This window comes from Protopterus annectens, chromosome 4.part0, assembly GCF_019279795.1.
Source record: "Protopterus annectens isolate FY-2018-M chromosome 4.part0, PAN1.0, whole genome shotgun sequence".
Classification (NCBI taxonomy): Eukaryota; Metazoa; Chordata; order Ceratodontiformes; family Protopteridae; genus Protopterus; species Protopterus annectens.
This window is the reverse complement of record NC_056733.1, coordinates 1,842,282,032-1,842,296,228: the sequence shown is the minus strand read 5'-3', so window position 1 is coordinate 1,842,296,228 and position 14,197 is coordinate 1,842,282,032. Positions and strand designations below refer to the sequence as shown.

The following is a 14,197-nucleotide window of genomic DNA, read 5'->3' as shown; positions in this document are numbered from 1 at the left end:
GTGTGTCCTCCTCCTCCAGATGAGACATTAAATCATGTTCCCATCTGCTTGACTTGGCGGTACCTCAGGTGAATGTAAAAGATCCCAAGGCACCTAGAAAAGAGCTGGGGGTGTTCCTTGATTCTCTGACCAGATTTCCGCTAGTAATATTAATACTACTTTGGGCCACCCCTGAAAAGAAACCACTAGCCTGGTGGGACTCAACCAATTAACAAATGTTGAATAAAAAAAAAAATCTAATTTTGTTGATATCAGAACCATAGTGTACAACTCATTTGTAAAACTAAGCTCATAATCAACTGCTTCTTGTAGTAAAAGGTATAGTGTTTGATTCTCTCTACTTCCATTTGTCGACTGTGTGACTCTTAACAAGGCACTTAACAAGAAAGTGCCCCTGGGAGTCTCCTGAAAATGGACTTTCCTGGTTCCCAAAAAAGGTGAGGGGGCATAAACTTACTGTAATCCCTAAATGATTCACCAGAAAATGTTTTTAGAGTTTCAAATGACCTTTTCAAAGTTTCAACGTTGGCACCATCAGAGCTCAGGTTCAACTCTTTCAGCTCTGAGACACACACACACACACACACACACACACACACACACACACACACACACACACACACACCATAGAACATCAGTTATGTATTGGCTTTACTGGCAATGGCATCCCTCCTTTCTCTATAATACTGACTTCCATGCGGAGGTAAAAAAAAAATCACCTGCAGCTCCAAGCTAAAACTAATTAAAGTAAATAAACTCATCTGGCAAATTTAAAATTAAAATAAAACTCATCTGCATCTCTAAGGTACACATAGCCCCCCCCCCCCCACACACACACACTCACACACGCATGCACACATACCTACATCTCTCTGCACCTGTTAAAAAGACTGTACAACTGTTACTGGGAGGGACACCTCTCCTTTTTTTTCAGTTGTGGCTTCCAGACAGGCTTCTTTGCTATTGCTGTTACTGGCTGCATTACTGGCTTCCATGATAGTGTTGTTGCAGGTGACAGCATGTTGCCTTCCCTTCAATACTGGCTTCTGTGCTACTGGTAACAGCATTTCAGTTACTCTGTACTGTCTTCAACACCAGTATGTCAGTTACTGGCAGCACTGATTGTGTCAGTTACTTAATACTGATAGCCATCCTGTACTTGCTTCAGTGCTACTCTGTGTTGAGTGAGACATGTTCATGGAATTTTCTCTCATTGGCTCAAATACTTACTTTTCAGCCAATGAAATAGACCAGATCTGTTGCAATCATGTCAAAACAGAGCAGCCTACCAGCTAGGTGGAGCTGACCTAGGTAATCAGGGTTGGAGGATGTGTGAGAGGTATTTTTTTAATGTTTATTTGCACCCCCGTCCACCAGCCAGCACCAGGCTCTACGCATCTGCCTAGTTCACCTTGTGTTCGATCTGGCCCTGGTTTCTGTACCCTACTTTAATACTACTGAAAGTAACTATTTGTCAGAAATTAAATAAAAATCTCAATGTGCACTAATCCTCACACTAGTCTAACAAGTCCTTCTGATATTACAAAGTAATATCCTTCCTGTTGCTGCACATGTTAATTAGAAGTGGGTAATATGGGAGAGGATAGGAAAAAGTTAGTAGTCAGAGATGAGTGGTAAAGGTTGGAAAATGATGGAAAAAGGTTGAAAAAAAGGTTAGATGAGGTTAGGTGAGAAAGGTAAATATGCATTTAACCTGGAACAGAACATAAATGGATTTGGTGTAAGTTTAAAGGATGGAAGGCTTTGGCTAGTTCTGATTTTTAAAGGTAGAGATTTCCAGACTTTAGTTACACAGAAAGAATACAGACATTCCCTAACCAATTTGGTAAGAAATTGATTGTTCTCAGATCTGAGAGATCATTTGGGTAGATATTTGTGAAATATTGAGTTGAGGGTAGGACTTACAGCTCATTTATGGATAATTTAATGGGCCATTATTAATTGGAGATAAGTTGGGTGTTGTGGAAGTTCCAGAGAATGCATTGCTCCACAGTGGTGAGTAAAATGTTTGCATTAATGTCAAATTTAGCGATTTTGTTGTACCACATTTTCAACTTAGTTTTTAGGGTAGCCTCAATTAGTGCCACGCAGATGTGATAATAATATGGACAGCAAAGATTTCTTCTAAGAGTTATTCATGAGTGCTTTTACTAATCCTTCTTTCTGATGTTAAGTATATGAGTTTCAATCATACATATGACAAATATATATATTAACTTAAATCATGCTGTTTATCACTAATCTCTCTGTGGATTATTTTAAATTGTTTTTGTTTATTCTTATTTTTTGTTGTACATGGAATCATGTATTTTATTAACTGATTGAAAAGTTCTTAATGTGTACTACATTTAAGTATTTCTTGTAATTGTTTTCAGACTTTTCTGCCTAGATTTAGTACTGAAAATGTTCACAGCCTAGTGGGGTATTCCTAGTAATCGAATGTAAATGCATAACTAAGCTTATTAAATTATTACTAAATCAGTGCCACGGAAATGTGCCCAGCTGTAAGACCAAGCTACCTCCATCTTTGTGAGAAGCTAATACTTGTAACCAAAGATATTAAAATGCAGAACAGCAGGCCAGATACATGGATTAAAGGGATAAAGCCCTGATTATGCCCCCGGTAGCCTGAGTAGTGGCTCAGGTGCCTGTAGGAGATGGCTAAGCCACATAGGAGTAAGTGGCTGTTGCCAGCTCATCCATCCTGAGGTGGAAGGGAGGGAGCTTTTTTCAGCATAAAAGTGACAGCTAGCAGAGGTACTTGGCATTACCCAGTGGAGTTAAAGCTAGGCCAGCACACACTGTCTTGGTACTCAACAAAAATATAGCTTTTGGGAATTCAGCAAACAGAAGCAGGAGAATGCAATAGCAGGTTCATGGGTGCATGCAAAGGATAGGGAATCTTATAATGAGGAGAGGGTAGGTGGCACCTCTGGATCAACAAGCTGGTCCATTCCCTGCCATCTGATCCTCACCAGCAAATGGAAGAGATGATTAGGACTTCCTGGAGTGAATGAACAGGCTGTAGGGCTCTGATCCAGCCCTGGAATGCCCAGCTCATGTGCCCCTGAAACAAATGATCTGATCGGGTGCTGGTAGTAGAGCCATCTGAAAGGTTCTGCGAGGTGAAAAAAAAAAAGAAAAGAAATGCATATCATCAGAATCAACATTTTACTGACAAAATTTAGTAATAGTTGAATATTCATATAATCTGGGTAAGAAGCATTATTGTTTTACTATACATACTGATGTGTATAACTCTGTATAGTGGCCATCTAGAATACAACATCATATTTTCTTTGGAAATTGTTATACCAGATATTCAGGATTTTCTCTATAAATAACTTGCTATAATGTAATATCTACTAGTTGAATTAGCTGGTAGCCATAAGATGCAGTCAGTGTCATTTTATTTGCTCTGTAGTTCAATATCACCAAGTGTTCTTGTCTGTCTGGAAGCTTTATTGAAGTTATGAGACCTACAGAAAATATTCCTGGTTTTGATCTTTTTATTCACAAATGACTACTTCTGCACATTAAAGCAGCATACACATATTCCCAGAAGAATATATTTAAAACATTGCTCTGAAAAATATACATGAGAAAACACTGAGATGATCACCTGTCAGTCTTTACAGAATTATCTCTACAGCAACAATGTATCATTGTGAGAAATATACCTGGTTGTCACTCTTAACTCCACATTCTATATTCACATTTCCAAATTGTATACCATCTGTCTCACTATGAACTCTGGACTCATGTGATGCAATTTACTCAAAGATGCTTTCCTTGCAACCTGCCATTTTTGCAGATTGTGTACCACACATAACTCAGTATCCCATTGTCTCGCTGTCTTGGGTACCACACATGCTCCCTGACTCCTAATGGGGGCTAAAAATCTTGTGGCTTCTGCACCTTGTTTTTCTTCTAAGGGAAGCAGGCACCATCCATCCATAAATTAGTGTGCATTATATACTGACACACAAGCAACTGACCTAAATGTATTGTATAATAGCCATTCATAAAATGTGCCATAAGAATCTCATAATATATCACTACTTTTATGATGCTATCATAAATGCTGTTTGCAGCCGTACATGCCGACCAGTATTCATAGTGACTTTCATTCTCTAGAATAATAACATGACAGCCATCACTCCACTCAATTAATGCGATAATGTGAATTTAGGAAAATAAACATATGTTTTATGGTAGACAAGCCCAGTATAGAGCTATTAGAAAGTACTATTCATATAATTTTTTGGTTCCTGATCAGCTATTTTAATTTCCTGAGACATCCACCACCACAACACTGCGCCATGTACCACCGATTGCGGTTTTGTCTTTACTAACAATATCTGGTCAACTTTTGTGCACTTAAACTGCTATATATTAAAGCATGAATAACCACAAAAAAATGTTTAGACCAGGTGGATTATACTCAACTGAAACTTGGTTTGCACTAGACATTCCCATCAGAAATTTAGAAATTGCTCCACCATTGTTTGGCATTCTGAAAGAAAGACAATACAGACAATTGTAGCAGATTCATTTGATTCTGTAGGAGTAACATATGCTGTAGGATGTGAGCACTACCCTAAAAAGATGCAGAGACACAAAGATATGTAAAAATAAGAATAAAAGTACACTTGAAGCACATTTCACAAAACCTTTCTTTAATTTTATAATGGAACAAGTAGCTAATTATATGGATTTGGATTGGAAATATTTGATATGGTATTCAATGAGACTACTTTGGCTTCTGCTCCAGTTTCCTAATTTCTGCATTTGTTCCACAGTATGTATCCCACACATACCTCAGGCACTTCATCTCAATCACCTCACGCTTATTCAGGTACTCTGTCTTCACTGTCAATGTTTTGTACCATAGAAAATCACTCCTCTGCATTACTAATTTGTACACCTTACCTTTCAGCTTATTTGGATTTCTTCTCCCACAGTGTACTGATGAGATGGTTGTAGCATCTTTGATTCTAGCTTTGACTTGTCAGATGCTTGAATCCTTTAACTTTCTCACCTATTTTCCCATCTATTTCAATTTTCAGTTTCTTTTGATTTTCCCATTCAAGCTGTCTTGTCTGTACTCAGTTTCACTCATGTGCCTTCAAGTTTGCATGGCAGTTCCCTAACATTTGTTACATTTCTGCTCAGTCTGTTTGTGGTGCCACATTATCTACATGCAGCAGCTTTGTAGATCGGTCCAGACTATTTGCTAATATTGTCTACCTACAGTATAAACAACGTTAGGGTCAAAGGTGAGTCCTAAACTCAGGTTGTGCATATGTCATTGGGTCTTCATACAAAGCTTGCTCTAATTCTTCAAAGGTTTCCGGGACTTCATTACATAAGTGCCCAAATCACCTATCTTGAGGCTTTGCCATATGACTGCGATTAGTCTAGAAATTATCAGTTGGACTCTTTCCTGATCTCTAGTATATTCTCTGCCACGTGAATCACTGTAAACATCGGGTTGGTTGTGCTTCATACTGATCTGAATCTGAAATTCTCAACTGCCATCTCAATTTCTACTATTCAGTGTATGCATTTATCAATAACCCTCTCCAGCATTTGCAAGGAGTACGACATGAATATGAAACTTCTGCACTGCCCACAGTTGTGGATGACCCTTTGTTCTTGTAGACTGGCACTAAAATCCTTAATCTCCAGTCATTTGGGATGCATGTTTCTCTCCATATTGTGATAAGTACTTTTAGGAGCTATTTCTTTCATAACTCATTCAGCATCTTGACCATTTCAGCTGCGACTTCATTTCAATCTTCGGTTTACCCAGACTTCATTTTCCTTATTGTTCTTTGCACTTTTTTTAGGGTGGATTCTTCTTTGTCTTACATTGTAGGCTATGCATGAGAGAGTACATCTGATGAGGGGTTTCCTTCATTTAGAATATGAGGGACTGTTGAGCAGATGTCACATTTGGTAATTGTTTTTCCTGTTTTTCCATTCCATTCATTTATCTAAAACACGATTTTGCTATTTAGGGAGTATGGAAACAATGATCAGTTACATTATAATAATGTGCTACAGTCTATTCATTGGGCTCCTCTAAAGTGACTGCCACTCAATGAGGCAATAACATACTTCAACAATATACTTCTCAATGAATCCAAACTATGTTTCCATTTCAGATGTCATAAGTGATAATTTAAAAAAGATGCTTCTTGGTATAAAAAATAAATAAATAAAATGTCCAGTCTTCCCTAAATCACCCCAGCATTAAGGACAAAAAGTAATATAGCCAGCAATTGCGGACCATCTGTCACCAAGAAAAAATGCCTGCAGATCATCAATTTCAGGAGTTCCATTGACCAGGATTCATATAATCCATCTATGACACAAAAACCCTTACACTGTTGTACACAGTGTTTAAGAATATGGTTAAAAATATTTATTATTGCAATAACCCATGGCTGGGTATGGGTATTGCTGGATTTACCCATGGTTGATGTGGTTTGGTACAAAGCCAACTGTGAGTAAATCAACATCACCCACACCCAGCCATGGGTTATTGCTATTATACAATGGCATTTAAAAAAAAATAACTAACTTTTCTTAAATAATGTCCTTGTATAATGGCATCATGGTGCTTTTTCGTATTTTTCCCCGGTATCATGGGGCTTTCTTGATGTACTGCGCATGCGTACAGGACTTACATTCCCATGCTTATGCATTAGTGTTGTGCAAAGGAAGCAATGGAGAAAGGAAGATCTCCATTGCTTTTTTGGTTTGTTTTTAATTAAAAAAATGAAATCTGGATTCTTCAAATGTAAAGGACAGATGGTACAGAATATAAGGATGTTCAGATACATTTCTCTAGTTTTGCATAACGTACCTGATTATCCTTGTATTTTTCTCTGTCCCATCTCTCTCGTTCTTTTGAAGTCTCCATTTTTTGTAAGTTTATTTATTTATTTTTTTAATCAAAGAAAAGTAACATTTTTGTAGCCTATATTAATAGAAGAATGCCCAGGTAACCAGAATTCTTTCCATTGGTATATGCTCGATTTACAAGAGGCACGCTGGTTGGATGACCAACCAGCATGCTCATTTTTGAATGTGAATGGCCAGTCATTGTATAATTCTGAATATAGTTAAACAAGACTAAATAACTTCTTAAAAAATAATGAAGTATGATAAGCTTATGATGCAGAATTTTACATGTAAATCATAGACTTAGCTGAGATAATATGCTGTTATTGTACTGCGAATATAACTAACTATCTTAAAAGATAAACTCTTACAATATATAGACACAGAACTGACATAATTTATATGACTGTTTACCAAATGTATGCTATAAATGATTATAATTTATAAAGAGACCACATAATTGCAGCTGGCATATAGAAACTTAAAAAGTATACAGTTTAAAGCTGATGGCCTATTACTTCTAATAAAGGTAGTTTCACTGGTTTTGCTTTTCTCAATTAGGAATACACAATGGATGTTTTTTTTCGACAAACCTGGATTGATGACCGGTTAAAGTTTGAAGGCCCAATTGAAATTCTCAGACTAAACAATTTGATGGTTAGTAAAATCTGGACACCAGACACCTTCTTCAGAAATGGCAAAAAATCAATTGCTCACAATATGACAACTCCAAACAGGCTCTTCAGAATTATGCAGAATGGAACTATTCTTTACACTATGAGGTAACTAAGCTATGTGAACATGATATTGTGCATGTCTCCAGTACTACTTTCAGTTTTAATTTAATAATCTTCCAATTTACTACAGACTTACAATAAATGCTGAATGTCCAATGAGGCTAGTGAACTTTCCAATGGATGGGCATGCTTGTCCCCTAAAGTTTGGAAGCTGTAAGTAAACAAAATAAATTATATTAGTAAAGAAGTGTTGATTTTTAAGAAATACATAATTGTTTTGTGGGCTTTTAGTCAACAGCACTGATAATAATAAAAAGCAGAGGGAAAGAGTTAAAGAAATAGTTATTTATGGCCTGCCCAGTCTGTGGTCTTTTAATGATTGTTGCAGAAGATTCACTTGACAACGGCATTGTTTCAAGGTCTTTGCTATTTTCATTTTTCTAATAGAGAAGGTTTTTTTCACTGTACCTCTGACAAGAATACCTCATTTAACCATTATAAATGCTGGGAATGTGTCTAGGAGTTGGATTCTGGACTGCATGGTGAAATAGATATTCATAACAAGACACTGAACAGTGCAACCAATACCTGAAAAATTAGTAAGAAAGCAAGTATGAGTCACAGTAATAGACAAAAAGTTGCAAATTGTACTAGCTTGGAGGTTTTGCATTTCAAGTGGGAATGTGTACAAACAGTGATTATAATCTTTATCTGCTTTTAGTATATCTTCTTGTGTTTCTGTGCTTGTGGAAGAACTGTTCTAGTGACCTCTTCAACTATAAAGTACATAACTGTGTCTGTTTGTGCATATATAATTTAAACTATTCATTCATTTATTTATTTCTAAATTATTGTCATTACTGGGAAATTCTGAGTAGGCCCTCAGGGTACACATGTTCTGTGGAGGCCCAGGGAGAAAAACTCCAGGTTACTTTACAAAAACAAATGCATTACTAAATTATTACAGGAGACATACTACAACACAAACTCATATCAACATGATGCATTCAGTATTATACAGTAATGAAGCAGTTTGTTTACAAATATAATACAACAGCAAAATAACACTTTCTATATGTATGATGAGATTGAAATAATGGAGGTGGATTGGAGATGTTAAGAAGGATGCCTGTCTATCCATACATAAAGAAAACTCAAGATATGGTGTAGAGTGAAAATAAATATCAGAAATGTGGTAAAACTACTCCGGTGTTATTATACATATGTTGGAAAGATCAGAAAGAAGTTTCACTTCAAGAAGAGTCAGATAATGGGGGGAAAGGGCATTATAAAAAAGACAGCTAAGATCAATAGAGTAGAGATGGAGAGGAGAAGGGTGTATGAGGAAGGGGAAAGGGGGAAGCATGTTAAGGGGTTCTGTCTGGGAAGCAGCAGGGGCAGAACAAAGGTTTTAAAAAGGAAGTATTTTAGAGTATGCCTGAATGCATGGAAGTTCGAGTTTGTTCTGATGGCTAAAGGTGAGGAGTTCCAAATTAGGGCTATGGAGCAGGAGTAGAGGCTTTACCTTGCCATTTTATTAGGTTTCTGTATAGAGAAGAGATGTTTGTCTTTGGACCATTAAGATCATTTTGGGTTATAGCTATGTAAAAAGGACATTAGGGTTGAACAGGCTGATGGCTTATATACAGTTTTGTGTAATGTAAGTAGTTATACATAAATTAAATGATTAGGAAGCTGAAGCTACTTTATTTAAGAGTTAAGCAGTGGTGTATGAAGGCATCTGTTGCAAAGTTTGCAATTTTGTTATAGCATATTTCAAATGTTGCCTGTAGGGAAGTTTATAAGTGGGAATTGGGACTCCATAAATCAGAGGTGGTAGAAGTTGAGTTCCAGCAAATATTGTCTAGCAGTTGTATTTAGGAAGTATTTTTGCCTGTAAAGCATTCCTAGTTTTTGGTGTTTTTTTTTAGATTATTCTAAATGTGAAGATTGAAACTGAGTTTATCATCTATTATCATGCTCAGTAGTTTTGTATTAGAGACAAATTCCATTTTGATGTTATTTAGGGAAAACATTTTAAATTGGGTATAATTTTAACTATGTGTTTTTGGGGTGAATAGGTATGATTTGGTTTTATTAAGGTTTAATAGAAGATTCGCAATGGTGAGTCATGTTTCATTGGCAGAGAATGTTTCCTGCATTATTTTTGGAGTTGTGAAAGGTTATTAGATGTACATATAAGTGAGTTGTGATGGCTGAGAAAAGGCAGAGTGCAGAAAATTGATGAAAATACTGAAAAGGAGGGGGCTGAAAATAAAACTTTGTGGCATACCTGTAAGACTTGGTAGATATGGCGGGGAGAGAGAGACTTGGTATTTTATGCATTGTTGTCTATTACAGGGGTAGCTATTGAAGCAACTGATGGTGGGAGAGATAGTCCAATGACAGAGTTTAATGTGAGAGACTATATCAAAGCCATGAGAAACGTCAAGTATTAAAGAGGAGATAAGACTGCCAGAGTCCCTTACTTTCTTTACAATGTCTACAAAGGATACAAGAGTGGATGTTGTGCTGTCTGTGGGTCAAAAGCCATGATGAGCAGAAGTAAGGAGTTTGATTTGAAGGAGATAGTGGAGAAGTTGTTTACGGATATATGTTTCTAAGATTTTAGAAAGGGGGGCAGTGTTGAAAATGAGTGGAAATTTAATATTTCATTTTTCCCTTTAATGTAGGGGAAAGATATGGGATAATTTCCATACTGATGGATTTTGTTTCTCCTGTATAGATTTATTTATTTGCCATTTGTTTACCAGGAAAGTTCATTGGGCCAAAATGAGCCCATTTTCACTGGAGCCCTGGGGAGAAAAGCTCCTAATCCAGTGTTACAATAGAAATCACAGTTTTACAGTACAAGTCATCAGTCTATTGCTAAGGATGCTTACTGGGAATGCTATGGCATCAACAGCTAACTTTTGATATTCTGGTTGCAGGCTGTCAGAAAAGGTAGAGCATGGCTTTAGTCTTAGAAATAGTTTTTTAATTATTATGTTGGTAGGTGCTGGAGTTAAAGTGATGGTTGCATGAATAGTGCTGTTAGTTGTATGGTATCTGGATGTAGGGGGGCATTATGAGTGCTCATGGAATTTATGAACACTTGAAGCAAGGAGTTGGTAAGGGTAGGTTTGTTTATGGTTAAGGAGCAAATGCTTTCAACAAATTAAATATTGAAATCAGTTATAAATTTTCAGTGAGGTTATTTTTTTTGTTTCTGGGATCAGTAGGAAATTAATTGAAGACCAGGATTTATTTATGTATGTATGTATGTATTTATTTATTCATTTATTTTTGATTATGGTTGTGGTTTGATTGGAGTTGTGCTTGGAATAGTTTCTTGTCAAGGTTAACTTGCATTTTTACCTGGTTATGGAGCCGGTGCATTTCTTTGTGCCGGTCCCAAGCCTGGATAAATGGGGAGGGTTGCATCAGGAAGGGCATCTGGCTTAAAACCTCTGCCACATGACTTATGTGGAGAACATTTCATATTTCCATACCGGATTGGTCGAGGCCCAGGCTAACAATGACCGCCACCAGTACTGTTAGCCAACAGGGTGCTGGTGGAAATTGTGCTACTGTTGGCCAAAGAAGATGAGGAGGGGGAAGGTATGCCCGAAAGCAGGAAGAGAGGAGGAAGGTTAGGAGTGTAGTAGTGAGGGTAGGAACTTTGAATGTTGGCAGTATGACTGGCATAGGGAGAGAGCTAGCTGATATGATGGAGAGAAGGAAGGTTGATGTATTGTGCGTGCAAGAGACCAGATGGAAGGGAAGTAAGGCCAGGTGTATAGGAGGCGGTTTCAAACTGTTCTATCATGGTGTGGATAGCAGGAGAAATGGGGTAGGGGTTATCCTAAAGGAACAGTATGGCAAGAGTGTTTTGGAAGTGAAGAGAGTGTCTGATAGAGTAATGTTTATGAAGCTTGAAAATGATGGTGTAATGATGAATGTTGTTAGTGCATATGCTCCACAAGTTGGGTGTGCGATGGATGAGAAAGAAAAATTTTGGAGTGAGTTGAATGAATTGGTGGTGAGTGTAACCAAGAGTGAAAGACTAGTGATTGGAGCGGACTTCAATGGGCATGTTGGTGAAGTGAACAGAGGGGATGAGGAAGTGATGGGTAGGTATGGTGTTAAGGAGAGGAATGCGGAAGGTCAGATGATTGTGGATTTTGTGAAAAGGATGGACATGGCTGTGGTGAATACGTATTTTAAGAAGAGGGAGGAGCATAGGGTGACATACAAGAGTGGAGGAAGATGCACACAGGTGAATTATATCCTTTGTAGGAGGGCCAGTCTGTAGGAGATTGGAGACTGTAAAGTGGTGATAGTGAAAAGTGTAGTTAAGCAGCATAGAATGGTGGTCTGTAGGATGACGCTGGTGATCAAGAAGAGGAGGAGGACAGTGAAAGCAGTGCCAAGGATTAAATGGTGGAAGTTAAAAAAGAGTGATTGTGAGGTGGAGTTCAGGGAAGAGTTAAGACAGACACTGGAAGGCAGTTAAGAATTACCAAATAGCTGGGTAACTACAGCAGAGATAGTAAGGGAGACTGCTAGAAATGTGCTTGGTGTGACATCTGGACAGAAGAAGGAGGACAAGGAGACCTGGTGGTGGAATGAGGAAGTACAGGAGAGTATACAGAGAAAGAGGCTGGTGAAGAAGAAGTGGGATTGTCAAAGAGATGAAGAAAGTAGACATGAGTATAAGGAGATGAGGCGCATGGCAAAGAGAGAGGTGGCAAAGGCTAAGGTTAAGGCATATGGAGAGTTGTATGAGAGACTGGACACTAAAGAGGGAGAAAAGGATCTGTACCGATTGACTAGACATAGGGACAGAGCTGGGAAAGATGTGCAGCAGGTAAGGGTGATAAAGGATAGTGAGGGAAATGTACTCACAAGTGAGGAGTGTGTGTTGAGTAGATGGAAAGAGTACTTTGAAGGGCTAATGAATGAAGATAATGAAAGAGAGAGAGAGAGATAGTTGGATGAAGTGGGGATAGTGAATCAGGAAGTGAAACAGATTAGCAAGGAGGATGTAAGGACAGCTATGAAGAGAATGAAGAAGGCTGTTGGCCCAGATGACATACCAGTGGAAGCATGGAGGTGCTTAGGGGAAATGGCAGTGACATTTTTAACCAGATTGTTTAATGAAATTTTGGAAAGTCAGAGGATGCCTGAGGAGTGGAGAAAAAGTGTTTTGGTACCTATCTTTAAGAAGAAGGGTGACGTGCAGAACTGCAGTAACTACAGAGAAATAAAATTGATCAGTCACAGCTTGAAGTTATGGGAAAGAGTAGTGAAAACTAGGTTAAGAAGGGAGGTGATGATTAGTGATCAGCAGTATGGTTTCATGCCAGGAAAGAGCACTACAGATGCAATGTTTGCTCTGAGAGTGTTGTTGGAGAAATACAGAGAAGGTCATAAGGAGTTGCATTGTGTCTTTGTGGACTTGGAGAAAGTATATGATAGGGTGCCTAGAGAGGAGTTGTGGTATTGTATGAGGAAGTCGGGAGTGGCAGAGAAGTATGTAAGAGTGGTACAGGATATGTACGAGGGTAGTGTGACATTGGTAAGGACTGCGGTGGGAGTGACTGATACGTTTAAGGTGGAGGTGGGATTACATCAAGGATCAGCTCTGAGCCCTTTCTTATTTGCAGTGGTGATGGACAGGTTGACAGATGAGATCAGACAGGAGGCCCCGTGCACTATGATGTTTGCAGATGACATTGTGATCTTTAGTGAGAGTAGGGACCAGGTTGAGGAGACCCTGGAGAGGTGGAGATATGCTTTAGAGAGGAGAGGAATGAAGGTCAGCAGGGCTAAAACAGAATATATGTGTGTAAATGAGAGGGAGGGTAGAGGAATGGTGAGGATGCAGGAAGTAGAGTTGGTAAAGGTGGATGAGTTTAAGTACTTGGGATCAACAGTTCAGAGTAATGGTGAATGTGGAAGAGAGGTGAAGAAGACAGTACAGAGAGGGTGGAATGGTTGGAGAAGAGTGTCAGGAGTGATTTGTGACAGACGTGTACCAGTAAGAGTAAAAGGGAAGGTCTACAAGAGAGTAGTGAGACCAGCTATGTTGTATGGGTTGGAGACGGTGGCATTGACAAAAAGGCAGGAGTCAGAGCTGGATGTGGCAGAGTTAAAGATGTTAAGATTTGCACTGGGTGTGACTGGGGTGGATAGGATTAGGAATCAGTATATTAGAGGGTCAGTGGTGGTGGTGCTGCAGTAGCGTTGTTGCCTCACAGTTAGACGTTGCCCGTTCGATTCTCAGTTAGAGCGTCTTCTGTGTGGTGACATGCGTGAATGGGCATTCCTTTGTTGAAGGTTGTGCGTTAGGCCCAGCAAGTCAGCACGTCAAAATCTACTGCCAATCATTAGTGGACTGGAGTTCCGCTGTGGCGACCCCTAACCAGGAAAAGCCGAAAGAAACAGGATATTAGAGGGTCAGCTCAGGTTGGACAGTTTGGAGACAAAGCAAGAGATGCGAGATTGCATTGGTCTGGACTTGT

The 14,197-nt window shown here is 38.6% G+C and overlaps 1 protein-coding gene across 4 annotated transcripts in view; it reads left to right on the top strand.

Moving 5' to 3' along the window:
• Window positions 1-14,197, top strand: part of LOC122800043 (gamma-aminobutyric acid receptor subunit alpha-6-like) — a 344,571-nt gene that overhangs the window by 105,147 nt on the left and 225,227 nt on the right. For all 4 annotated transcript variants that reach the window (XM_044069524.1, XM_044069525.1, XM_044069522.1 and 1 more), the window contains 2 exons: window positions 7,495-7,715; window positions 7,801-7,883. In XM_044069524.1, the coding sequence (XP_043925459.1) occupies window positions 7,495-7,715; window positions 7,801-7,883 (304 nt within the window). The remainder of the gene's footprint in view (window positions 1-7,494; window positions 7,716-7,800; window positions 7,884-14,197) is intronic.